The 27277-nt window shown below is 38.0% G+C and overlaps 3 protein-coding genes across 4 annotated transcripts; 2 read left to right on the forward strand and 1 right to left on the reverse strand.

The window, feature by feature from the left end:
- The first annotated feature begins 367 nt into the window (after window positions 1–367).
- LOC112193565 (alpha-humulene 10-hydroxylase) lies at window positions 368–6621 on the forward strand. The gene is made up of 7 exons (XM_024333756.2): window positions 368–791; window positions 1011–1210; window positions 2404–3018; window positions 3692–3842; window positions 4369–4545; window positions 5600–5769; window positions 6042–6621. The coding sequence occupies exons 1-7, from the start codon at window positions 497–499 to the stop codon at window positions 6141–6143; spliced, it is 1710 nt and encodes a 569-aa protein (XP_024189524.1). The 5' UTR covers window positions 368–496; the 3' UTR covers window positions 6144–6621.
- A 9816-nt stretch (window positions 6622–16437) lies between these two features.
- On the reverse strand, window positions 16438–19044 carry LOC112202604 (rust resistance kinase Lr10). 2 transcript variants are annotated; one of them, XM_040512531.1, is made up of 4 exons: window positions 18172–19044; window positions 17998–18030; window positions 17891–17914; window positions 16438–17711 (listed from the first exon to the last, which is right to left on the reverse strand). In XM_040512531.1, exons 1-4 carry the CDS (start codon window positions 18926–18928, stop codon window positions 16648–16650), a joined length of 1878 nt encoding a protein of 625 aa, XP_040368465.1. In that variant the 5' UTR covers window positions 18929–19044; the 3' UTR covers window positions 16438–16647. The 2 variants fall into 2 exon arrangements, with proteins under 2 accessions (XP_040368465.1, XP_040368464.1); XM_040512530.1 differs by having other exon boundaries at window positions 17885–17914.
- Window positions 19045–23598: 4554 nt separating this feature from the next.
- On the forward strand, window positions 23599–25269 carry LOC112190230 (cysteine proteinase inhibitor 12). The gene is made up of 4 exons (XM_024329657.2): window positions 23599–23842; window positions 23946–24183; window positions 24272–24417; window positions 24937–25269. The coding sequence occupies exons 1-4, from the start codon at window positions 23639–23641 to the stop codon at window positions 25072–25074; spliced, it is 726 nt and encodes a 241-aa protein (XP_024185425.1). The 5' UTR covers window positions 23599–23638; the 3' UTR covers window positions 25075–25269.
- The last annotated feature ends 2008 nt before the right edge of the window (window positions 25270–27277 follow it).

Consider the following 27277-nt stretch of genomic DNA (forward strand, 5'->3'; position numbering starts at 1 on the left):
TTCTTTTTACCAATAGTTCTCAATCCTTGACAATCTTTCATATATCATACTCTATAAATTAGAACATTTTTATTAAATTTCAAAAATCGTCATACTATTCAACATATATTAACTCACCTTAACTTACTACAACACAATATATAAAAAAAAATTTTTAACATTTTCTTTTAAAATGTAGTAGATAAATTAATTAAATAAATGTTTCTAAATTTTTGTTTAAAATTTCCTTCTTTTTTTTTTTCATAATTTCCTTCATTTATCTCAAAAATTTATCAATATCTGCATTTCCTCGATACTTCCATAAAAATTTCTATTTTTAAGACTATTGATATATCCTCATACTAAAGTCATTGCCCTCCACCCAACGGATGCCACAAACGACAAGTCGTACAAAAAAGTCCATATCGCAAAAAGCCCTCGTCTTCAGAGCAGAGTCTCATTCTTCAGCATCACTGCAGCAATAAACAAAGATTCTCCGAACTGTTATTATTGGGATATGAAACCCTCCACCTCCTCTTCTTCTTCTTCTTCGCCATGCGGATCAAACACGCTCTTAACGATTCTGTTCCAGTCGAGATCCGAAGCCTGCAGCAACGATTCTATTCTCAGAGACTTGGTCGCCAGAGAATTCAACGCCTTCCTCTGGATCTCTCTCATCGCCGTCACCGCTCTGTTGCTGCGGAAGCTCTTCGACCTGCTTCGCTTATGGGCCAAAGCCAAGCCCATCCCTGGGCCTCCTTGCCCCTCTTTCTACGGCCACTCCAACCTCCTTTCCCGCCAAAATATTACTGGTCCGTTCCTTTCCCGCCAATTGCTTCCTTTTAGAGTAATTAGCTTTGCTTCATGGTTTTATCTAGGTCTTTGTGGCTTCCAGAAATTGAACAAGTTAAGCAGTAGGAAATTTTAGTTTTTTTTTTTTTGAATTTGAATTTGATTGTGAATTTTTCATGCGGTGAGTTTGAATTTGGTGAAGACCATAGAGCATTGACCATTGACTCTTTGGTATTCAGAGGTGTTGGGTGATTTGCACAAGAAATATGGCTCTGTTGTGAAGTTGTGGTTGGGACCGACTCGGCTTTTAGTGTCAATAAAGGATCCAATTCTTATCAAAGAGATGCTACTAAAGGCTGCAGATAAGTTACCTATGACTGGGAGGGCATTCCATTTGGCCTTTGGAAGGTCGAGTCTCTTTGCTTCTTCTTTCGACGAGGTATCAGCACTTCTTTTCACTTCTTCTGTTCTTGGGTAGTTGAAAAAAATGCATGTTCGTTTATGTGTGCATAACTTAAAGTTATATGTAGTATCGGGGTTGACAATAATATGACTGTTTGTAATGCTGATTTAGATTGTAATAAACAGGTTCATCCGAGAACTAAGCACCGTATAATAAGGTTTTGTTTTGTCCTTGATTATGTTATAAATGCAATTCAAAAATGCATCATTCTTAGGTTATTGTCCTGTAAGCTTTGTTTATGTTGTAATTTTCAGTGTATTCACCATCTGTCTTTCAGAATTCTAAGTGCATTAGACCAGTGATTCATGTAAGAATAATGGGATATTCTGTATGATTTGAAAGATGAGTTGATCGTGAAAACTGTTTGAGATCTTTCTGCTTGTGTGTGAAACATGTGTTGACTTGGAGATTCCAAGGCACCTTTGGTGTGATGGTGGAATATCTTCCAATTTCTATGCAGCAGTGATTCCTAGAATTACTACCTTGTGAACTTGGTAGTTTCTATCTCTTTCTACCTTTTATTCTTTCTGTTCTTAAACAATTTGATGTCAGTAAACTAAAACCTGCCTTGTGACCATCTTGGCTGCTCGTCCTACATGTTAATATTGACAAGAAGAGGGGAAGGAAAGCCACCACAGAATGAACTGATTTACTAGTCTAACTGAAAGTTGAAGTACTACTGGAACTCAGAGTTTTATATGTTTTTAATTATCACTATTAGAGTCCTTTGTCTTGCATTTTGTTTTGGCTGGGACGCTTAGGTTGAGAGCGAATGAGTTTCACAACTTGTGGCGGATGTTTCTTATGTTCTTCCAAAGCCTTGTAATTTGTAAACATAGGGCTTAATTATTTACAATCTTGAAATTATGAAACATTAAACTAGAACTTAACTTTTCTTTTGGAGTTTGTCACTCTTAAGGCTAGAACTATTGTGGTATACCACTTACGTGATTTAGACTTGCACTAATCTACAACCTTTTTCATCAACTAGGCAGTTTCATATCCCCAAAACTTAATTTACTGTGCAAAGAATTTGTCTATATGTCATGATGGTTTGTCAAAGGAGGAAACCAAAACATTACACACTGTTTTCTCTTTACTTCTACAATTATTCTCAATTTTATGTGGTGATTTCAATATGCTCATCCTGAATAATACTTCATTTGCAGGTGCAAAAGAGAAGGGAAACATTATTAACAGAATTAAATGGAAAAGTTCGTGAGAACAAAAATGTGTTCCCCACCAAGGCTGTGGACTGTGTCTTGGAGAGGATAAACAATGTAATGGGTAAAGATAGTGTTGACAGTAGAGTATTTTCTCAACACATGGCTTTTACCATGTTAGGAGCCACCCTCTTTGGAGATGCATTTTTAGCTTGGTCTAAGGTAGCTGTTTATGAGGAGCTCCTTATGATGATTGCTAAGGATGCTGGTTTTTGGGCTTCTTATTGTGTTACTCCCTTTTGGAAGCCTGGATTTTGGAAATATCAGTCTGTATGCACAAAGTTGAAATGCTTAACGCAAGATATTGTTCAACAATGCTGCAACGTATACTCTTGGGAAACTGGAAACTTAGGAAAGGAGGTTGCATGTGGCGGACCATCTTGCTCTGAAGTTAGGATAGTAGACAATCTATTCTTTGAGGAGCTTAATGGCCATTTTAATGTTAGTGAGGAACCATATGGGAATCTTATGGGCATAATGTTTCACGGATGCCTCAGCACAGCTAGTTTGATTAATAACATTATGATGAACCTTGCTACGCATCCACAAATACAGGATAAGGTCTCCCTCCCTCCCTCCCTCCCTCTCTTATTTGAATTTTGATCTTTATTTTGATACATTGTGCTTAATCTTCTTGTTATTAACATATGTTTAAACGTGTGGACGTCCTTACTGGAGAAGCCCTATATATATACAATACCAGTGAATCATGTTGAGCAAAAAAACAATTTTTTTTATCATAAATAGGAATGAAAATAAGATTCATATTGACTATCTACCAATTTTCAGAAAATATATATGCCGGCTCTCAGTCAGCTTTTACTTGTCCAGACCTAGAGTTATATGGGTGTGTGCTGGATGCCTGCAATTATATAATCATATTTTGTAACCTACGTCCTGTATCACAAATGAATTTAGATTGTCTTTGCTTATAATGGCATTGGGAAATACATTTTAATTACATTTGCTAAGCTGCTCGAGTGAAGTTGATCAACAATCTAATGGGCCTGAACTGAACTTTTCTCATTTCTGACTAAAAGTTCTGGTCATATTTTGGGATATCTAGTTTCTACATATAATTTGATCAGGGTAAGTATAAAATGCACATGAACAGTGATGCTATCTGGTTGGGTGTTTTTAATCATGCACTTTGTTGCTTGTAGAGAAATATATAATGAGTTATATTATGCATTTAGCTAGATAGACCTAAATTTCTTTTTGTATGTTTCTGAAGATCTACTCGGAGGTAACTATGGCACAAAAAGATGCAATGAAGGAAGACCAGATTAGTGCTGATAAGTTGGTCTTATTACTGGCAACTATTTACGAATCTGCTCGTCTTGTGTCAGCCGGGTCTTTGCTACAGAGATGTTCTCTCAAACATGGTACCATTTCTCAACGTTCTTATTAGACGGTCAATTTTCTTTATGTGGATATCACTTTGTCACTTTCTGTGCTGTGCTTTGCATCATGCCCAAATTTCCAAATATGCTCAGATCTAGATCAGACTGAAATTATAGTCAATGGATCATGTCTACTGAATCAACCCATTTTCAGTCAAGTAAAACATGAAATCAAATAACTATTCTAGAATGAGAACTGACAATCTAGGAAAAATAAAACCGAGGAGCAGATCCATATACATGGGTAGAAGGCACTGAATTACTATAACCTGTGTTCAAATGACCCATAGAGCTGTTAAATATGACAATAATAGCTTGACAAAATGGCACTGAATTTTGTTAGAATTTTGGATATGATAGGCATCCTGTGAATTGTGAATGGTATTCAGCTTAATGCTCCACTTGAACTTTATTTTTAGCTACCGCTTATGTCACTGATTTAATACTGATTTCACTGCTGCTCTACTTCCTAGGAATTGATTATTTTTCTTGTTTTTTCCTCTTGAAGATTTTTCGCTTAAGAGTGGTCATACCATACCAGCTGGAGCAGGATTGGTTGTGCCTGTAGAGCTGGTAATGATGGATGATTCCACTTTGGGAGGCGATGCTAGTGAATTCAATCCATACCGCTTTTTGTCGAAGGCTGGAGAAGGGTCTGATATATTTCTAAGAAAATCATTTTCAGGTTTCATTTCCTACTTATTCTACTGCCAACTAAGTTTATTTAGTTTGCTATCTCCTTACTCTGCAAATCTGTAGATCCAGAAGAATTAATTAATTTTGAGGGTAGTGTGCAAAACCACAAGAAACACTGTCAAAGCACCAGCTCCCCTCAACCCCCCAAAAAGCACCACCGCCACCACCCACTTCTTAATTATAAGCTGTTCCTAGCCACTGTGCCTTTGCCCATCTCATATGGCAGTAGTAGTATGAATTTTTGCAGTGTAGAGCAGGAAACAAACTTGTAGGGGTGGCTCCGCAAACAAATTTCTATTCTATGATGATTTCATCTTAAAAACAATCATGTAGCACCACAAGAAACACTGTCAAAGCAACACCCCACCCTCACCACACACACACCCAAAAAAAAAAAAAAATCCTTATTTATAAGATGTTCATAGCCACTGTGCTTTTGGCCATCTCATATGGCAGTATTAGTATGATTTTTTTTCAGCGTTGAGCAAGAAACTTACATCTAGGGGTACAAAATTTCAATTCTACGATGATTTCATCTTAAAAACAATCATGTAGTTGACATACACCATCAGATTATCTATTGATCTGGCAATGTTCATAGAAAAACCTATTGTGCTAAACTACCAGCGGGCGATCAAATGTATACAACTGGTTAATTTCTGTGTCAATGATCGTTTTTGTAGGATAATTAATTTCTTTGCATCTTTGAAAACTCATTATGCATATCAACAGTATAACTTTATGAGTGGATCATTTATCTACTACGAAAAAGAAACATAGATATAGATACTTATATGATAGGAGCATTCTCAGAAATCTCAAAGGAATGTTTTCTCTCGAAGGAGAATATGTGCACACACACGTATATATTTACTCGGATATGGTGGATTAGCTTTTGGTTTAAAAATATTGGATGAACTTGGATACATATTAAGAATTGTAATACGTATATAATATGGCATGAAGTTAGTTTAACATAGCAGGAAAAGATCTAGATTAGTATACTCCACTTGTAACAATACTTGGTTGATAATTATTCTCAGGGGCTGCTCAGAAGTTTGTGAATCTGGGAGAGAGCTCCTTCACTTTGAATGATCCAAATAAAAGTACAGCATTTCTTCCCTTTGGCTCTGGTATACGTGCCTGCGTTGGACAGAAATTTGTGACTGAAGGAGTTGCAATGTTGTTCGCGTCATTGCTCAAACAGTATGAGGTTTGTCCTATTATCTCCCTCTCTCTCTCTCTCACTGTGTGTGTGTGTGTGTTGATGAACTTTAGATTTGAAACCTGGAATCCAAAGCTTTTCCCTACTGCAATACAAATACCTACTGTAAAGGCACATTATACCCATTATCTCTTTGGAAGATTGTGAGCAAATCATCCTGAAGCATTGTAAAATTTCTGGAGCAAAACAACCACGTATTCTCAACTCTAATCTTGCAGTATATAGTAATTTAGTTCTAAATATTATTTGAAATATTGCAGATAAAGCTCCATCCAGAAGCTCAGGATACCTCAAAACCAAATAACTTTGGGCTTCAGCTTCTTTCGAGTTCACATATAGTTTTTGTACAAAGGAACAGCTGAAAGGATGAGGACGCAGAAAGCTTCTAATGTGGATAAGTGTGTTCTGTTTACTTTACCATTTGTATTTGATAAGATGACGCCTCCTTTTTATCTTTTTCCTTCACCTGGGGTTTCATGAGGGATGCTCATTTCTGCTCAATAGCTTGCCATTGAGGTCGAGGATGTTACATGAGTAAATTCACAGCTCATGTTTTTTCCCCTCTGTTTTTACTTTTTAGAATAGCCCTGGTTTCTGGTTTTATAAGCACTCCTGGGCTATTGGTGAAGCGGAGCCGTCTGGTTTTCTTCCCCATCCTGCAATGTTATCTTCTATGGTGAATTTTTTCTCTCCCACAGGGGCGTTCATCTTGTCTTATATGTTGATGTACACAACTGTTAATGTATTAATGTATATTATGTTGCATTATCTAGAAAGTAATGTAATAACAAAAAACACTGTATTTTTTTTTTTTTTCCCAATGTAATAAAGAATTACAAAGAACAACTGTAATGTATATTATGTTGCATTATCTAGAAAGTTATGTAATAACGAAAAACACTGTACTTTTTTTTTTCTTTCCCTTCAATGTAATATAGGATGACAAAGAAGAGCTCCTTTCACAGCCACAACTCAAGGAAGAAAGATGAGTTTTGAGTGGAGTCAGAGCAAGCATGCTTGTGATTTTTCATTGAACTGCTTGGCATTAATAAAACCAGCTGCAGCTGATCTTCATTGATATATTTTTTTTTTTGGTCAAAGAAAATTAATTTTATATTACTTTTTCTTCAAAAACCTGCTTGAGAAACCGAAAAAGAAAAATTGGATGTTGAGTTTTGACCTGCCGTAACTTTTTCATTGTGGGAGTAACACTGTGTAAACTGTAAAGAACTGCTGACCACCGACCTTTGAATTTCATTTCTGGCTCTATGACTAAGCTAAGCAAACCCTCATAGAAATCCTCCTAATAGAGAGGATTTACCACCCGAAACTTTGTCATTTGGAGTAAAGCATCACCAATCAATTTAACCATGTACTATTCACCAAAATAGAGATGTGTTCTACAAGACCCCTTTTTTATATTTCATTGACCAAAAAAAAAAAAAAAAGAATTTTGTATACTCAATTACTGTGAATTTCTAAAGCTTAGAGATTAAGATTGAAAACAAAAAGCAAAAGCCAAAGCAACAGAAAAAGCTCACCCACTAAGCAAAAGATAGATTCTCGCTTCGACACGTGTTGATTTGGATTTGGTGTGTGTGAGACTGAATTGGGTTTTGATCAGGTGGGCATGCTCCAGGGTGGCAAGATGTGCATCCTCATGATCCTCAAGTTCAAGATGCAGCCAACCATGCTGTGAAGAGCCTTCAGCAAAAGTCCAATTCATTGTTCCCTTATGAGCTTCAAGAGGTCATCCATGCTAAGGCAGAGGTCAGTAGTGATTTCCTTCAATGTGGTTTTTTTGCTTATCTATAAATGATTTGCTGAGCTCGATCATTTGGGTAGCTATTGGTTATGTTTAGCTGTAGGTCTGTCGAGCATTGGGGTAATGTGTTGCAGGGGAATCAATGGCTCTTTACACTATTACTACTGTTTGAGAAGGAAATTTTCTTTAGATTTTGATACGGGTGTATCCTCCAACTTAGAGGAAGGAAGGCCCAAGAGGACAACTCAAGGACAACCTCCTGCTTATTTGCATGATTACATTAGGAAATAGTCATCCTAGTTTCATTATGATTCTTTTCCTTAAAGACGCTTTGTATCAAACATTTAAGTCTCATATCTTTTATTATTACTTTCCAGATTAGGCTAGGTTTTCATCACTATTTATGTTGCTGCTTGTAAGACTTTGGATCATTGAGTTATATGATATAAGAAAACGTGGCTTTGGCTGCAAATACGTGTGAGTTCTTTAAGCATCTTGTTTCTGGTGTCAAGTGGTAGAGTTAGAGACCTGTGTCTGACTTAATTTCCCATTAATCTGGTATCAGAGCCCGGATTCTGTTTGGTGGGATCGATAGTCGGTTTCCATGGCTAACAGACGTGGTAGGGGAGGTTTTCGGATGGAGGGTCGTGGCAATACCAACGACATGGAGGAAATCAAGGGGTTGATTGAACAACTTAGTGAACGCCTTGCTCGCATTGAAACTCAAGGCCGTGATGATGGTGAGAGTTCCGACGGGGAGGAGAGTGTTCATTTTCATGGTGATAGGAGGCATGGTAATAACCATGATCACCATTCTTTAAACTTGAAGGACCTCCCTGAGTTTGAAGGAAGAATACGACTAGATGAATTCATTGATTGGCTTAACACCATTGAAAGAATTTTTTATTACAAGCACACTCCTGATGAAAGAAAGGTGAAGATGGTGGCGATCAAATTGACACACAAGGCCTCTGCTTGGTGGGAATCCTTGCGATCTCGCCGTGAACGCCTAGGAAAGCCGAAGATCAAGAATTGGGAAAAGATGAGAAAGAATTACGAAAAAGATTTTTACTAGAAAACTATATATACTCAAAACAACTTTATGAAACTTCACAACATAAGGCAGGGGTCGAGAACAGTTGATGAGTTCACAGAGGAGTTCGATCTCTTGACTACAAGATGTGGAGTGATAGAGGAAGAGGAGCAGTTAATTGCAAGATATCTTGGAGGGTTGCGAAAAGAAATTCATGATGTGGTGGTTTTACAACAATATTGGAGTTACAATGATGTTTATAAATTGGCTAGTGAGGTGGAGAAACAATTAAAAGTACGTCAGAAGCGGCCTAGCAATGAGGACTCCTACCACAAACAAATTGCTGCCAAGTGGGTTGCACCATCTGAGACTGATAAAAACGGAGAACAAAAGATTGAATTCCAGAACAACCGCACCAATCTCAAGGAGGGTGGCAAGCCTAAGAAGTGTTTCAAGTGTTCGGGGTTGGGACATATAGCATCTGAATGTCCTAATCGACGGGTGGTGAACTTGGTTGAGGAAATAGGAGAAACAAGTGAAGCAAGACATGGTGAACTAATGATATCTGATGATTGTCATTATTATAATGACGAAGAAGTTACCTGGAGTGATCAAGGTGAGTCACTTGTGATAAGAAGAACCATGAATGCATCAAAAATAGAAGAGCACCCAGATTGGAGAAGACATAATATATTTCATACAAAGTGCACTTCCAATGGTAAGGTGTGTCAAGTTATCATTGATGGGGGGAGTTGTGAAAACATTGTGGCACAAGAGATGGTAGACAAGTTGAACTTGCAAACAGAAAGGAAGCCAATATCCTATAAGCTGCAGTGGTTCAAAAAAGGTAGTGATGTAGTAGTCAACCAACGTTGTTTGGTATCATTCTCTATTGGAAAAAACTACCAAGACTCACAATGGTGTGATGTAGCACCAATGGATGCTTGCCATCTCTTATTAGGCCGTCCTTGGCAATTTGATAGGAGAGCTCACCATGACGGGTACCAGAACACCTACTCTTTCTTGCAGGATGGAAAGAAAATTATTTTGGGTCCATCTAGAGTAGACTACAAACCAAAATCATCCAAAGCAGAGAGCTGCAGTTTTCTCTCCACAAAGAAGTTTTTAACTGAATCCAAAAAGAGTGGGGAATTGTATATGTTGATGGTGAAAGAAGTGGGAACTGATGATTTTAGTTATTCCAAGGTGTTAGCAGCTTTGCTGGAGGAATATAGTGAAGTCATTCCTGAGGAGTTACCTTCTGGGCTACCACCTATGCGTGACATACAACACCACATTGATCTCGTACCAGGTTCAAGTTTGCCAAACAGGCCTCACTACCGCATGAGTCCACAAGAATATGAAGAGCTCAATAAGCAAGTGACTGAGTTGCTACAGAAAGGAGTGATCCAGGAAAGTATGAGTCCGTGTGCAGTACCAGCATTACTCACACCTAAGAAGGATGGGACTTGGCGTATGTGTATTGACAGTAGAGCAATAAATAAGATAACAGTAAAGTATAGGTTTCCAATCCCACGCTTGGATGATATGCTTGACCACTTATCTAGAGCTAAGGTATTTTCAAAAATTGATTTACGAAGTGGGTACCATCAGATAAGGATAAGGCCTGGAGATGAATGGAAGACTGCTTTCAAGACCCGTGATGGTCTGTTTGAGTGGCTTGTAATGCCGTTCGGATTAACGAATGCCCCTAGCACATTCATGAGACTCATGAATCAGTATTTTGCCCTTTTATTGGAAAATTCGTGGTTGTTTATTTCGACGATATTCTTGTGTATAATCTTAATGAAGCAGAACACTTGAAGCACCTACGAGAGATTTTTGAAGTATTGAGGGTGCAGAAGCTATATGCCAATTTGAAGAAGTGTGAGTTTTTAACTGAAAGCTTAGTTTTCTTAGGATATGTTATTTCTGCTGAAGGAATCAAAGTGGACTCAAACAAAATTGCAGCAATTTTAGAGTGGCCAACACCAAAATCCATCCATGATATTAGAAGCTTTCACGGCCTAGCTTCTTTTTATCGGCGGTTTATTCGCAATTTTAGCTCCATTATTGCTCCAATGACTGATTGTTTGCGTTCTAATGTATTCAAATGGACTGAAGAGGCTAATAAGAGTTTCCATGCAATAAAAGAAGCTATGACCAAAGCCCCTGTCTTGGCTTTACCTGATTATGATAAGGTTTTTGAGGTTGATTGTGATGCGTCCAAGAATGGTATTGGAGCTGTCTTGAGCCAAGAAGGAAAGCCCATAGCTTTCTTCAGTGAGAAATTAAATGACACCAGGCAGAGATATTCCACATATGACGTTGAATTTTATGCCATTGTTCAATCTCTTCGGTATTGGAGGCAATATCTTATATTCAAAGAATTCGTTCTCTACTCTGATCATGAAGCCCTCAAGTTCCTCAATGGACAACAAAAACTTAATAGGCGCCATGCTAGATGGGTCGAAGAGCTACAAGAATACAACTTTGTGATCAAGCATAAAGCTGGGGTGCAAAATAGGGTGGCTGATGCCTTGAGTAGGCGTGGAGCACTTCTATCTGTGATGGAGGTACGAGTTGACAGCTTTGATTACTTAAAGACGTTATATCAAGAAGATGTAGATTTTTGTGAGACATGGAATGAGTGCAAGGAGAAGAACTCTATTAAAGATTTCCATATTCAAGATGGTTTCTTATTCAAGAGTAGCAGGTTATGTGTCCCTAACTGTTCACTACGGCTCTGGATCATTGAAGAAGTGCATGGAGGTGGTCTTGGTGGACATTTTGGGAAGACTAAAACTCTGTCATTAATTGAGGAGAAATTCTTTTGGCCCAGGTTGCAAAGAGATGTACTGAGGTATGTACAACGTTGTCGTATATGCCACCTAGCTAAAAGTAGAAGTCAAAACACAGGGTTGTACACACCCCTCCCAGAACCAAAAGCTCCCTGGGAAGAAGTTAGCATGGATTTTGTGGTAGGATTACCAAGGACAAAACAAGGGTTTGATTCTATTTTTGTAGTGGTGGATAGGTTTTCCAAAATGGCACATTTTATACCTTGCAAAAAGACAATGGATGCTAGTAATATTGCCAATATCTACTTTCGTGACATTGTAAGGCTGCATGGAGTTCCTCGTACTATCACATCTGATAGAGATAGCAAGTTTGTGGGACACTTTTGGCGAACCTTGTGGAGAAAGTTGGGTACAAAGCTTCAGTTTAGTACTGCTCATCACCCTCAAACCGACGGGCAGACAGAAGTGGTGAATCGAAGCTTGGGAAACTTATTGAGAGCACTAGTTTGGCATAACAAAGCAAGTTGGGTTGAGTTCCTTCCGCAAGCTGAATTTGCTTACAATAGCTCCAAGCACAGTACTACGAATATCAGTCCTTTCGAAGCTGTATACGGTAGCAACCCCAATGGGCCTTTGGATTTAATTCCATTACCTGTCACGGACCGATTCAGCGGTGATGCCAAAGATATGGCAGACCATATTAAGGAGTTACATGAACAAGTGCGGAGAAGACTTGTTGAGAGTAATCAGAAATACAAGGAGGTTGCTGACAAGCATCGTCGTTATGTTGAGTTCAAAGAGGGTGACCTAGTTTGGATAAACTTGAGCAAGGAGAGGTTTCCACGTGGGAAGTGTGGTAAACTACATGACAGAGGAGGGGGACCATACAAGGTTCTCAAACGAGCTGGTAACAATGCTTATGTTCTCGAACTCCCTGATGATATTGGAGTGTCTCCTACTTTTAATGTTGCTGATTTGCAAGTCTATCATGGTGAGAATGAATCTACTGCTGTGGACTCGAGGGCGAGTCCTGTCCAACCCGGGGTGCCTGATACGGGTGTATCCTCCAACTTAGAGGAAGGAAGGCCCAAGAGGACAACTCAAGGACAACCTCCTGCTTATTTGCATGATTACATTAGGAAATAGTCATCCTAGTTTCATTATGATTCTTTTCCTTAAAGACGCTTTGTATCAAACATTTAAGTCTCATATCTTTTATTATTACTTTCCAGATTAGGCTAGGTTTTCATCACTATTTATGTTGCTGCTTGTAAGACTTTGGATCATTGAGTTATATGATATAAGAAAACGTGGCTTTGGCTGCAAATACGTGTGAGTTCTTTAAGCATCTTGTTTCTGGTGTCAAGTGGTAGAGTTAGAGACCTGTGTCTGACTTAATTTCCCATTAGATTTGCACTTTAGGTCAACTTATGTCCCATCATATGCAGGAACTACAAGTAATTCAATGTACTTGTTTAGTATGCCTCAGAGCCTTGTAGATGGTTGAAGAACAAAGAAACTCAAATATAGATTTACCATTTTCTTTAGAAGAAATATAGATTTGCCATTAGGAGTCGAACATTTTGTGTCATGTGCAGATGTCCGTAAACTTGATTCTATTTTTTCCTTCACTGTGTCTTTTGTTTTGTTTCTGACTACATGAGAAAGACTGATTGATTACTCCCTCGTGTTAAAATTGTGTGGAGCAGGTGATAGAAGATCATGCCAAGTTCAACATGCTCCTTAAGCTGAAGAGGGGAGAAAAAGAAGAGAAATATAGAGTTGAAGTGCACAAGAACAATGAAGGTGCCTACAATCAGAGGCCCAGCATTCTTAAATATAATCATTTGAGAGCTTTGTAGTATCCCAATCTTATAAGAACTGGGTGTATAACACATGCTTTGCTTTCGTTGCTATTAAGTCTTTCTTTTTATGCCCTGAACTCTTGATACACTCTTCCCTAAAAATCAGTACCAGCATACCAAGTGTATTTCATGTATAGCATGGCAATGCTGTTGCCTGACTTGCCTCTTAACATTTGATCTGCCTTTCTCGCTATCTATCTATATTTAAACGTGCTGTTTATGACTTGGTCTGAGATCACATCTCTTAATTGCATAAAATAGATGTTAAAATCATTTGGTTGGTAAAAAGTCTGTAAACCAATGTGCTTATTAAAACCAATGTGCTTAGTAAAGTCTGTAAACCAATCCTTATTGTGCCAAATTACTACTCAGTTCTTGTAAAAACAGTTTGAACCCCAACTCTCTTTTGATGATCTCATTAAAAACTGCCAAGGTCAGTTTCATATAAACAGGCTAGACCAACTTTGACAATTCATGAGATCAGCCGGTTCATATTGCAAGTGTGGCTGCTCGCTCATCTTAATCTTTTTTTGTTTTTTGGCAATAGTTCATTCTCATTATTGGGCAGAGGTTAAAGACCCTGAAGATCAGAGGTCCCTTGAGAGTTGAGACTTCAAGGTCTAAACATAATTTCCTGAACTCTTGGAGGACATGAAAGTACGAGGGAGTCCTACATACAGAAATGCATGGAGACATGCTTTAGTGGCATAGAGCTCGACTTTTGAACTGGAGATGCTCTCCCCTTCCAATCCCATCAAGTTTAGTCCTATATTCCGGAGCCCTGGGAACTGAAGAATCCTATATTCTGCTGGAATGAATAGTTAATTTTCTAATACTACACAATTTTGCATTAGATCTTAGAACAGCTCATAAGAAAAGAGCCGTTTTAAACTGAAGTGACAATTATTCTTTGGTTTCTAGTACAATTGAATTTGATTTACTAGTCCCAGTGATGGAACTCTTCCCCAGTTCTCGAACAAAGCCTCTCCGGGATCGGGAGAGGAATTTATGTAAGAAGGCGGACGAGCTTTCAATACTTTGTGGTTGTTGCCTCTGAAAATCACTTCGGCCTATACAGCCGAGGGATCAAGGAACAAATGTCCTTCTCGATGAATGGATGCGGAGCGTGCCTCCGTGTGCCAGCACACGGCCAGAAGGCCAGATGTGCAACTATAGGTGTAGTGGATGTAGATCTGACTTATCAAGCAATTGTTAGCCGAGGAAGGAATTTATTCTCGGCTGCGATTCGATGCCTCTAGATTAAGGACTTGGTGGCTGAAGGTCGGGTGAGTTAGGTACGATCGTGAGAGTATGAGTAAATATAAGATTAATAGCTACTATGCGACTACGAACAGTAAATAGCACGATCAAACAAGTAAAGCATAAAGATAATAAGGAGCAAATAAAAGATAATAACAACGAAACTAAAAACTGGAATGGCTGCAAATTATTAACTATTGTTTGAAAGAAAACAAAGAGAACAATTCAAAATCAATACTAGGCTACAAGAAAGGTAAAGTAACTGAGATTGTAACTAGCAGAGCAAATAAACTAAGGAAACAGACGGAAATTCTACCTAAGGAAAAGGTAAGACGAAATAAGAAAAGCTTGATGGCTTGAGTTTCTGGAGTTGTGTGTGTGTTGTCTTCTGTCGATGCTTCTATTTATATCGGCTGCTTTGTGACTTGAACTGATCTCTTGACTCTTTGAAGTTGAGTGGAATTCGGCCTCCTCTTGGCTCAGTGACTCTATCTTGATCCGTCTTCAATACTGATCGTCGGCTGACTTGACGCTGGACTCTATCCGGATTGGCTTTGATGGATGTCATTAACGGCTGCAATTAATCTTGAAGTAGGCTATCTTGGATTGAACCCTCCTCATCGGCTGACATGAACTTCAAGTCGATTGAAATACTACTTGATCAAAATTCATCTTTATCGCTTATCGGCCTCTCTGACAATCGGCCATTATCTTTGTAAGTTGAGTTTGGGTTGGAAACCAATTAGAGTATTGGCCAATGGGCTTTTAGACAATAAACCAATGACTGTGGGCCGGCCGATAACCAAAGGCCTAGCTTCGTCTGACTCATCTTGGACCAACCGAAGTATCCACTTATTCACCGGCCACCATTTCTAGCTACCGGCCCAAATTACTTGTAGAGTGGCTCATTGTAATTAGAAATCACTCAATAACTATATGCACATTAGCTATGTCCGAGTGGCCATGCAAATGTGGGTACAAACAGTGGTACCGATGTATGCATGATCATCTTCAAACCTCAGAAGACCAAACCAGAGACTTGGCCTCGAGATTGTACGCAAGTCCACCGCATTATCAAAAAGTACAAGGCAATGGCGATGAAGAACAATGACATCAAAGGTACAAGAAGTCCTTCATCCCTGGGGGCAGTCAGAGACGCCACAGATGCTACTACTGCCCATTCTACTTGTAGTCATGTAACAAATAACAAGTTGAAATTGGACTTAAATCTTTCTGATTCTTATGATTCAGAATTGATTGGAGATGATGAGGCAGAGCTTGCCACACTGGAAGCTATGCTGCAAGCTATAGCCAAGAGAATTGCTTTACGGGAGGCAACACATATTTAAATTCTCTAGGATTGTATGTAACTTACTTGGCAAGGGCAATTGTGGATTATATGTATATATACAGCTTTTCTTTTCAAATGTTAGTACCGGTGTAGAGAAAGAACACGATAGGGTAGCCATGCAGTAAGAATGAGTGAATGTTCAAAATTTTCTTTTAGATCTTGATGTCTTGTGCTTGAGCTTATGCTTACAGTTTTTTCTTCTTCTTCTTTCAATCCTCAAACTTGACAATAACTAATAAGACATCGGCCTCCCTCTAACCAACAGTCCATGTTATGCTGAGCATAATTACCTTCACGAAGCTTGTAAACAGCTGCTGACCAATATGATACCAATCAGAGCATCTTCAATAACCAGTAGGAATTAAGGTACCTCGGTAGAATTTTAGCGAGAAGTGCAAAAATTCCAAAATTTCCCTCATGATTTCTGATCAGCACAACCCGCTCTTGAATCCTTCAGCCACCACATAATTAACAACACCTACATTCATTGTTTAAAATTGGAAATCCCAGAAAATGGCTGATCTAAAGTACATATAGACAGTTTCAGACAAAAATAAATAAAATAGAGAGCATAGAATTAATAAAGTAGTACAAGAAGTGTATATGAGGAGCATGGAAGAACACTTATTAATTACTGCATGATAGGAAATGCCTGCTCCATTGTGAATACAAATATTAACTAGTACATCGATCACTTCCTTTAATTTGGATTTTGAATCAAACTAATTGACTCTTGAGCTTCATTTTTCAATGGCAGTGATGATGACAAAGTTGTTTCGGAATCATCCTCATCATCCTACTGGCATGTCTTGTGGATATAGGAAAGGTTTGGGAGGCATTTGAATGAATTCAACTTCTCCTTCAAGCATCTCTACTACTTTGTTCATCGAATTAGGACGGTCACTAGGCTTCATTTGTATACACCACAATGCTACCATGAGCATTTTCTTTGTTAGTTTCTTTTCGTCGTCCGTGGCATCTTCAATTTCCACCTCCTTTTCTTCATTGAACTGGTCATACACCCAAGAAGGAAAGTAAATTTGGCTCGTATTTGGTGCAAGTGCATTTAAATTCCTTCTTTTCCCTGCAATTTCCATCAACAACATTCCAAAACTATAGATATCAGCTTTGTTCGACACACCTCCAATATTCTTGTAAAAGAATTCTGGAGCTATGTATCCAAAGGTTCCTCTTACTGCGGTCAAAATTAAACTGCTTTCATCTGATGGGCATAATCTTGCCAGACCAAAGTCTGAAATCTTGGGAACAAACTTCTCGTCAAGAAGAATGTTGTGTGGCTTGATATCGAAATGCAAAATTTTCATATCACACCCTTCATGCAGATAATCAATACCACGGGCCACTCCTAGTGAAATTTCAAATGCTTCCTTGCAACTTAAGGAAATGAATCCCTCCTTGGGAAATATGTGTTTATCAAGAGACCCTTTTGACATGTACTCATATACAAGAGCACGCTTTGATCCGTCAGCACAATAGCCAATTAGTCGCACCACATTTACATGATGAATTCTTCCAATGGTAGCAACTTCATTCATAAAATCTTGCCCGTTAGTTTTGGAATTTCCCAACATCTTAACAGCAACAAGGTGACCGCTCCGAAGCTTTCCTTTGTACACAGAGCCATAACCTCCTTCCCCCAATTTTTCCTTAAATCCTTTGGTCATCTTCTTGATGTTGGAGTACGAGTACCGTATAGGCATGAGGTTGTTGTGACTTTGTAAGAATTCTTCAATAACGTTATACATTGATAAATGTCGTCTTTTCAACTTCAAGATTAAAAGGACGACCACACATGGAACTCCGAATACAGCTTTTGGTGCAGTCCACAGAACCACTATAAAGGAAATAAAAACTAATCATAAAAATGATTTTGTAAGGTTCTAGTAACTACTGCTAAAGATCAATTATTCAAAACCGTATGAATTTGTAACTGTTGGAAAGAGTTATGTTCTGAAATTAAGATGTATGATCAAGGTTGCTTGTATGGAGAGAAATGAGAGAGAGCACCTGCACCTAGAATCCCACCAGCTGGTACTGCTGCGAGAAAGAGAGAGGAGAGTTGTTGAGAGAGTTGATAATTTAAGATGGTCTGAAAACAATAAGATTGAGATAGTTGTCACCTATTAGATAATCCAGAAGACCGTAGATGTTGCCTGCATCATAAAAGACAACAATATAGATTATAGAATATCAAGCTATAAACTCCCTGAAAAAGTAAATGGAAAATAAAAAAGTGTGGATAAGTGGTCAAGCTTGCGATGATATCAGAAAAAAAACATCTTTGATATCCTTACCACAATTAACTTTGTTGGTTGTGTCGACATAGCAGGACTCCCCAGACCAATATTTAATACCTGAGCTACGGTAGCTCTCCAGCCATGAAAGTTCAAAACCATAGAGCAGCTTATTGTGGATGTCTATGTAGGACCTGTTCACGTCCGTTATACCAATTGACGATGATGTCAAGACCATCAGCTCTATGCGACATGAATCCCACAAATTCGAGGCGTTTAAGCTTTCGGTGATAACAAAAGAATGCCCACTCATTGCATTAATGCAAGGAGCAGTATCCATATAGAGATATGAATTCACCGGCCGAGTTTCACAGGTAAAGAAGATTATAGGCTTTGACAGTTCAAACCTATCGACCCACGAAGAATATGTAATGCTGTATGGATCCTTATAACTGAAGTTATAGCTGGCCAAGGAATAACGAGGGAGTGAAGAACAGTTATCCTTACGAATATTGGCATCCACAACTCGGATTGTGTAGTTTCCATAATTGATGGCAAGCACATAGTATCTTCCTGAATACAAGTGCAAAACAGCGAGATTGTTCTCACAAGACAGGTTATACCTTGATTTACCGCACTTCTTTGGATCATCATTGAGTCGGAAAGGGTAACTTATATTTCGGATGTGGCCGCAGGAAGAAGGCTCACAGTGATGATCATCCTTAGCGCGGGAAGCTACAGTGCACAAACCAAGAACTACTAGAAGGATTAGTATGAATCTTGCTGGAAAGGATGGTATACTTGCTGCAATATTCATGGTGAAACTAGTCAATCTCCTATGCTTCACCGGAAAGCTTTTGATTAGTGACTTCTCCTTGGCGTGGCAAGCTTCTGTGCAGAAACCAAGAAGTAGAAGGACCAGTAGTACTGGCATGGGCACCCTTCCTGTGATCATGGGAGATGGACGGATGATATAAGGAAATGTTCATTTACTAGTCAACTAGTAAAAATGGTGACTTGTAGACTAGTAAAAGTGGGTCAAGGTCCCAATTTCATTTAGAAAAAGAGTGAGTTATTGAGACAGCTCAATTTTGCCTCCATTTTTATTGGCTACTTCAGATTTTGTGGATAGCAAACACCGCCAACATTATTCGTTTTACTAGTCAATATGGAAAGATAAATCGAAAATCTGTAACTTGTAGTATACTGCAACCGGTTCATTTAATTTGAGTGCAAAAGATTCAATGAGCTTGACCTCAGGTCTAACTTTTATGGATTAGTCTCAACTAACCAAGACCACAAAAGACATATCTCATTTAGATAAAGCTTGAGTATGTGCATGCCTTCTCTAGTGTCTTGAGTTGGTCTTCGGTGGTGCAAAACGCAGACAAACATAATTCTGTAGACTAAGCTTCATTAGTTCATCGTATCCACAAGGCTTCTTTGCATATCTCATTTACACATTTGTATTGGCGCAAATAAAGTCAGGCATTTGAAATTTAATGACAACCTGAATAATAAATAGGGGTGGATTCGGTTTGATTCGGTTCAGTTTTAGGCCAAAACCGAGAACCGAATCTAACCGAACCAGACTTCGGTTCGGTTTTACATTTTTCAGACTTCAACACCGAAAATCAAACCGGACCGTTTGGTTCGGTTAGGTCCAACTCGGTTTTTTTTTTTTAAATAAAAATTATTTAATAAAATATAGTTTTTTAAATAAAAATTATTTAATAAATATTTTTTTAAAGGTCTGTTTGATGTTCCCTTCCCTTTCTATTTTAGCTAGCATTTTAGGCTCCCTGCTCATCAATATACTTACAAAAATTACATTGGAAACTATGAAATTAGAAATCAAGGCCATTGGAGCCTTTTCAATAGCTCTGGTATACGTGCCTGCGTTGGGCAGAAATTTGTAACCGAAGGAGTTGCAATGTTATTCTCGTCATTGCTCAAACAGTATGAGGTTTGTCCTATTACTCTCTCTCTCTCTCTCTCTCTCTCTATATATATATATATATATATATATATATGTATATATATATATTTGGGATGATGAACTTTAGTTTTGAAACCTGGAATCCAAAGCTTTTCCCTACTGCAATACAAATACCTAATGTAAAGTCACATTATACCCATTATCTCTTTGGGAGATTGTGATCAAAGCATCCTGAAGTATTGTAAAATGTCTGGAGTATAACAACAACGTATTCTCAACTCTACTCTTGCAGAATATAGTGATTTAGTTCTAAATATTATTTGAAATATTGCAGATAAAGCTCCATCCAAAAGCTCAGGATACCTCAAAACCAAATAACTTCGGGTTTCAGCTTCTTTCTAGTTCACATATAGTTTTTGTAGAAAGGAACAGCTGAAAGGATGAGGACGCAGAAAGCTTTTAATGTGGATAAGTGTGCTGTTTACCATTTGTATTTGAGAAGAAGACACCTCCTTTTTATCTTTTTCCCTCACCCGGGGTTTCAAGAGGGATGCTCATTTCTGCTCATTTGCTATTGAGGTCGAGGATGTTACATGAGTAAATTCACAGCTCATGTTTTTTCCCCTGTTTTTACTTTTTAGAATAGCCCTGGTTTCTGGTTTTATAAGCACTCCTGGGCTATTTTTGTTTTTCTTCCCCATCCTGCAATGTTATCTTCTATCGTGAATTTTTTCTCTCCCACATGGGCGTTCATCTTGTATTGTATGTTGATGTACTCAACTGTTAATGTATATTATGTTGCATTATCTAGAAAGATGTAATAACAAAAAACACTGTACTTTTTTTTTTTCAATGTAATAAAGAACTACAAAGAACAACCGTAATGGGGTCGTCTTGGGTACCTTGATGTATGCCATACCCTTATGTTTTTTATTTTTTTATTTTTAGTAAATTAATATAGTGGAAACCTACTGAACTAGTCAACAGGTTATCTAATTAAATATTGACAAGTGTCATTTTTAAAAATAAAATTTATCATATTAACAACACACTCTTTCTTGATATGTAACATTGTAAAAAATCATGTAACAAGTATTGTCAAAATAATAAATTACACATAGTTGAACTACAATTACGACTTATGACAACAATTGTTGTGGTTATTGTAATTGAGTGGTCAAAGATGTAAATATCATATGTGGACAACTTTTATCAAATTTAGAACCTTGATTATCAAGTGGAGAAGCTCCTTACAATACTGAGTTGTTACATATCTTTTGGTCTAATTTTAATTTTTCCATGTTCACAACACAAATATTGTCGGAATTATAAAATGGTTGGTAATCTTGTAAATGGTATAGTTTTTGAAGTAATTACTACAATCAGAACAAAAGTTACCACTTTTACACCAATAGTTTCGAGTTATGGTAAAATATGTAGTCATTGAGTAATTATTCCATTAATGATAAAAATATAACGATCTATCACTTTGACAACAAATTTATTGTTGCACTTGTTAAATTGTCCATAAATTAGTACATTAGTTTAGGTTGAGCAATTACTATAAATAGGACAAAAGTTACCACTTTTACATCAATTGTTGTGATTGTGGTAAAATGTGTAGTCATGGTAGTAATCATTTCATTAATGATAAAAACATAAAGATTTACCACTCTGACAACAAATTTGTTGTCATACTTGTTAAATTGTCCATAAATTAGTACATTAGTTTAGGTGGAGTAATTACTATAATTAGAACAAAACTTTTCTTTTTTTCATCAATTGTTGGAATTTGTGGTAAATTACGTCGATTAAAAGTAATTACTAATTCGACGATGGACATTACACAATATATTATTTTCATTATGCAAGGGAGAACTTTATTACACAAATGAGGACGGGTAAAACTATGGACATTAACATTTCTCATACATGTTTTATTTTATATAATATTTACTCATGTAATCACTTTGAGGACACATGTGGTAATTAGAAAAAAAATCCTCATTAAAGTAAATAAGGTATTCGTTAGAGTAAAGTTGGTTCTCATTTGAGTAATTAATTACTAAAAGTGGTAATTGTAATAGGTTCTCATTAGAGTAAAGTAGATTCTCATTTGAGTAAATAAGTCCTAAAGTAGGTTCTCATTTGACTACATTTAAAACAAATATTATTTATTTTTACACTAATTGTTGTGGTTGTCATGAAATGCATGTAAAAAGAATTATATTTGGTTAAGGAAACTACTAATGATATAATTAATTGGTAATAAAGACTACTTAACTAATACTAATTTTGCGAACTTAGGTTAGAAGGTTTTGTTTTTAATAGGGAAAAAACATAATTTTCAATTGTGTAATTATCCATTAATAACAAGCATTAATCAAACATTAATTCACTAATAAAAAATTAATTAGTAATATAGACTATTTAACTAATAGTAATTTGGTGAACTTAGGATAGAAGGTTCTTTTAATTTTTTTTGAAAAAGGAAAAATCATAATTGTCAATTGTCAATTGATAATCAAACATTAATTGGCTTTATTGTTTTCAATTCAATTAGTAGTTTGTGTTAACATTTTTGCTTATTGGAAATGAGTAGCATAATTAGAAAGGCTAAGGGCTAAACAAGTTACCAATTTGTTAAATATTTTGAACCATTAGATATATTACTAATCCCATGGTCCAAAATATTTAACAAAATAAGGGTATGACAAGCATCAAGGTACCCAGGAATTCTCTCAACTGGGTAATGTATGTTATGTTGCATTATCTAGAAAGTTATGTAATAACGAAAAACACTGTACTGATTTTCCCCCCCCCCCTTCAATGTAATAAAGTATTACAAAGAAGAGCTCCTTGCACAGCCGCGAGTGTCAAGGAGGAAAGATGAGTTTTGAGTGGAGTTAGAGCAAGCATGCTTGTGATTTTTCATTGAACTGCCTGGCATTAATAAAACCAGCTGCAGCTGATCTTCATATATATATATATATATATATATATATTTTTTTTTTTTTTGCCAAAGAAAATTAATTTTATATTACTTTTTCTTCGAAAGGCTGCTTGAGAAACAGAAAAAGAAAAATTGGGTGTTGAGTTTTGACCCGTCGTAACTTTTTCACTGTGGGAGTAACACTGAATAAATTGTAAAGAACGGTTGATCCCCGACCTTTGAATTTCATTTCTGGCTCTATGACTAAGCTAAGCAAACCCTCATAGAAATCCTCCTAATAGAGAAGGATTTACCACCCGAAACTTTGTCATTTGGAGTAGAGCATCACCAATCAATTTCACCATGTACTATTCACCAAAATAGAGATGTGCTCTACAAGACCCCTTTTTTTATATTTCATTGACCAAAAAAAAAAAAAGAATTTTGTATACTCAATTACTGTGAATTTCTAAAGCTTAGAGATTAAGATTGAAAACAAAAAGCCAAAGCAACAGGAAAAGCTTACTCACTAAGCAAAGATAGATTCTCGCGTCGACACGTGTAGGACACGTATCAGAAAAAATCCGAGAACCGAAAGAGTATAAATACCCTTCGGCAAGTCCAAACCGTCAAAACCCAAGAGCAGAGCATAGCACATGAAATCGAAACCACAATCGAACTCATCGTCTTCCTCATTCTTCTCTCTCGTCCTCTTCTCCCTCTTCTCCTTCATCGCACTCTCTTCATCCTCTACAATGGCCACCCTCGGCGGAATTCGCGACTCCCCTGCCGGCTCCGAGAACAGCCTCGAGACCGAATCCCTCGGTCGCTTCGCCGTCGACGAGCATAACAAGAAGGAGGTGATGAATCGAATGAGCGGATTGTGTTCTTTAATTTGTGTATTTGTTTTTGAGATGTGAATGTTGTGAAGTGATTGTGATTTAATTGGATTTGACTGTGCAGAATGCTCTGCTGGAGTTTGTTCGAGTGGTGAAGGCGAAGGAACAGGTGGTCGCCGGCACTCTGCACCATCTGGTTGTGGAGGCCATCGACGGCGGCAAGAAGAAGCTCTATGAAGCCAAGGTCTGGGTCAAGCCTTGGTTGGGATTTAAAGAAGTTCAGGAGTTCAAGCACGCTGAGGATCTCGAAGCTGCATCTGAAACGCCGTCGTTTACTGCTTCCGATTTGGGCGTTAAGCAAGGTGCTTCACTCGCTGATCAATTTTTTTTTTTTTTTTTTGGTGTTGATTTGGATTTGGAGTGTGTGAGACTGAATTGGGTTTTGATCAGGTGGGCATGCTCCAGGGTGGCAAGATGTGCATCCTCATGATCCTCAAGTTCAAGATGCAGCCAACCATGCTGTGAAGAGCCTTCAGCAAAGGTCCAATTCATTGTTCCCTTATGAGCTTCAAGAGGTTGTCCATGCTAAGGCAGAGGTCAGTAGTGATTTCCTTCAATGTGGTTTTTTTCGCTTATCTATAAATGATTTGCTGAGCTCGATAATTTGGGTAGCTATTGGTTATTTTTAGCTGTAGGTCTGTCGAGCATTGGGTAATATTTGTTCTCTTGGTTTGTCTTCACAATTGGGGTAATGTGTTGCAGGGGAATCAATGGCTCTTTACACTATTAGTACTGTGTGAGAAGGAAATTTTCTTTAGATTTGCACTTTAGGTCAACTTATGTCCCATCATATGTAGGAACTACAAGTAATTCAATGTACTTGTTTAGTATGCCTCAGAGCCTTGTAGATGGTTGAAGAACAAAGAAACTCAAATATAGATTTACCATTTTCTTTAGAAGAAATATAGATTTGCCATTAGGAGTCGAACATTTTGTGTCATGAGCAGACATTCGTAAACTTGATTCTATTTTTTTCCTTCATTGTGTTTTTTGTTTTGGTTTCTGACTGCTGAGGAGGACTGATTGATTACTCGTGTTAAAATTGTGTGGAGCAGGTGATAGAAGATCATGCCAAGTTCAACATGCTTCTTAAGCTGAAGAGGGGAGAAAAAGAAGAGAAATATAGAGTTGAAGTGCACAAGAACAATGAAGGTGCCTACAATCTAAATCAGATGGAGGCACAGCACTCTTAAATATAATTATTCGAGAGCTTTGTAGCATCCCAATCTTAAAACAACTGGGTGTATAATACATGCTTTGCTTTCATTGCTATTAGTCTTGCTTTTCATTTCCTGAACTCTTGATACACTCTTCCTTAAATATCAATACCAGCTTACCAAGTGTATTTCATGTATAGTATGGTAATGCTATTGCTTCCTTGCATTTGATCTGCCTTTCTCACTATCTATATTTAAAGGTGCTGTTCGTGACTTGGTATAAGACCCACATCTCTTAATTACATAAAACAGATGTTAAAATCGTTTGGTCTGTCAAAAGTCTGTAAACCAATTTAGTCTGCCAAATTACTAATCAGTTCCTTTAAAAACATAGTTTGAACCCGAACTTTCTCTTTTGATGTTCTCAATAAAAACTGCGAAGGTCTGTTTCATATAAACAGGCTAGACCAACTTTGACAGTTCATGAGATCAGAGGGTTATGTCTGGCTGCTCGCTCATCTCAATTTTTTTTCGTTTTTTGGCAATAATTCATTCTCATTATTGGGCAAAGGTTAAAGACCCTGAAGATCAGAGGTCCGTTGAGCCGTCAAGGTCTAGACATAATTTCCTGAACTCTTGGAGAATATGAAAGTCTGAGGGAGGCCAATGACGTCAAACCTCCTTCATCCCTGGCAATCAGAGAGGCCACAGATGCTACTACTGCCCATTCTACCTCTAGTCATGAACCAAATAAGAAGATCAAATTGGATTTAAATCATTCTGATTCTTATGATTCCGAGATAAAAGGTAAGAAGTTGCATGCTGATGAGGCAAGGGGTGCAAAACTTCCTGAGGACGAATTGATTGGAGATGATGAGGCAAAGCTTGCTTCTTTAGAAAGCTAAGCTGCAAGCTATAACCAAGAGAATTGCTTTAAGGAAAGCAACTAATGTTTAAATTCAATAGGATTATGTGTAACTTACTTGGGCAATATCGCTGGAGTATGTCTATATACAGCTTTTCTTTTATGCACCTGTTTTTTTTTTTCCAAGTGCTAGTGCCGGTGTAAAGAAAGAACACGGTAGGGTTAATACGAAGCTTGTAAACAACTGCAGACCAATATGATACTAATCGGAGCATGTTTAATTACAAATAGGAATTAAGCCACCCCCGGTAAAGACGAGAAGCTACATTCCGTATGATTTCTGATCAGCACAACCCGCCCTTGAATCCACTCAGCCACCACATAATCAACAACACCTACATTCAATGTTTAAAATAGGAAATCCCAGAAAATGGCTGTTGTAAATTACATGAACTATACAGAGATTCAGAGTGAACGTATATGCGGAGCATGGAAGAACACTTATTAATTACTCCATGGTACGAAATGTCTGCTCCATTGCAAATACAAATATGGGCAAATTACTGTTTAGTCCCTGAAGTATGGATTCGTTCTCATTTCAGTCCCTGCCTTTCTGATTTAATCTCAAAAGTCCCTGAACTCACAATGTTCAGTCCAACTGGTCCATCTGTTCCATTTCCTCCGGTTGCTCGATGAAATGTCAGTCATTCCTTGCCAGCTCAGCGCCACGTAAGTTATGGATTGTGTAAAGTGACGATAATGTCCCTGCTTCAGTTTTTTCCAAAATTTCCTCCAAAATGGCCCATTTGGGGGTGTAGAGAGGGGAGAGAGCTTTGTGGAGATGATCATGGAGGCTTTTGAGGTGAGAAATGGGGGTCGGAGTGTGGGAGACTGGGAGTGAAAGGGTTGGAGTGGGTGTTGGTACGAAGTGGGTGTAGAAATTTTCTCTGGGCACCCACAACTTCTGCCTCCTTCACCGGCCGTCACTATAAGACCCCTCATCCGGCGATGACACGGAAGCACACCGGGCTCATCGTCGACAACACACCGCTCGAACGACTTGGCCGCCCTGACGGCATAGTCCAGCGCCTTGTTTAGGCCTTCGCCGGAGGCGATGCTGACCTGGGCCAGCTTTATCAGAAGCAGGCCACCTTTCCGGGTTGTCGAGCGAGGCGTCGGCTAGAATCAAGTTCGGACTCTCCGGCTGAGGCGATATGGACTTGAACCGGTTGGCGATAGCCAGGATCTGGAGGAGGTTTGGAGATGGAGGTCGAAGCCGCCATCACCGACGTCCGTCTCCAATGATGCCTCGTTTGAATATCACCCATGTACTTGGACAGAACCTCCACCCCCAACTTTCTCAAACTCGGCGTC

The sequence above is a fragment of the Rosa chinensis genome, chromosome 1 (genome assembly GCF_002994745.2).
Source record: "Rosa chinensis cultivar Old Blush chromosome 1, RchiOBHm-V2, whole genome shotgun sequence".
Taxonomy (NCBI): Eukaryota; Viridiplantae; Streptophyta; class Magnoliopsida; order Rosales; family Rosaceae; genus Rosa; species Rosa chinensis.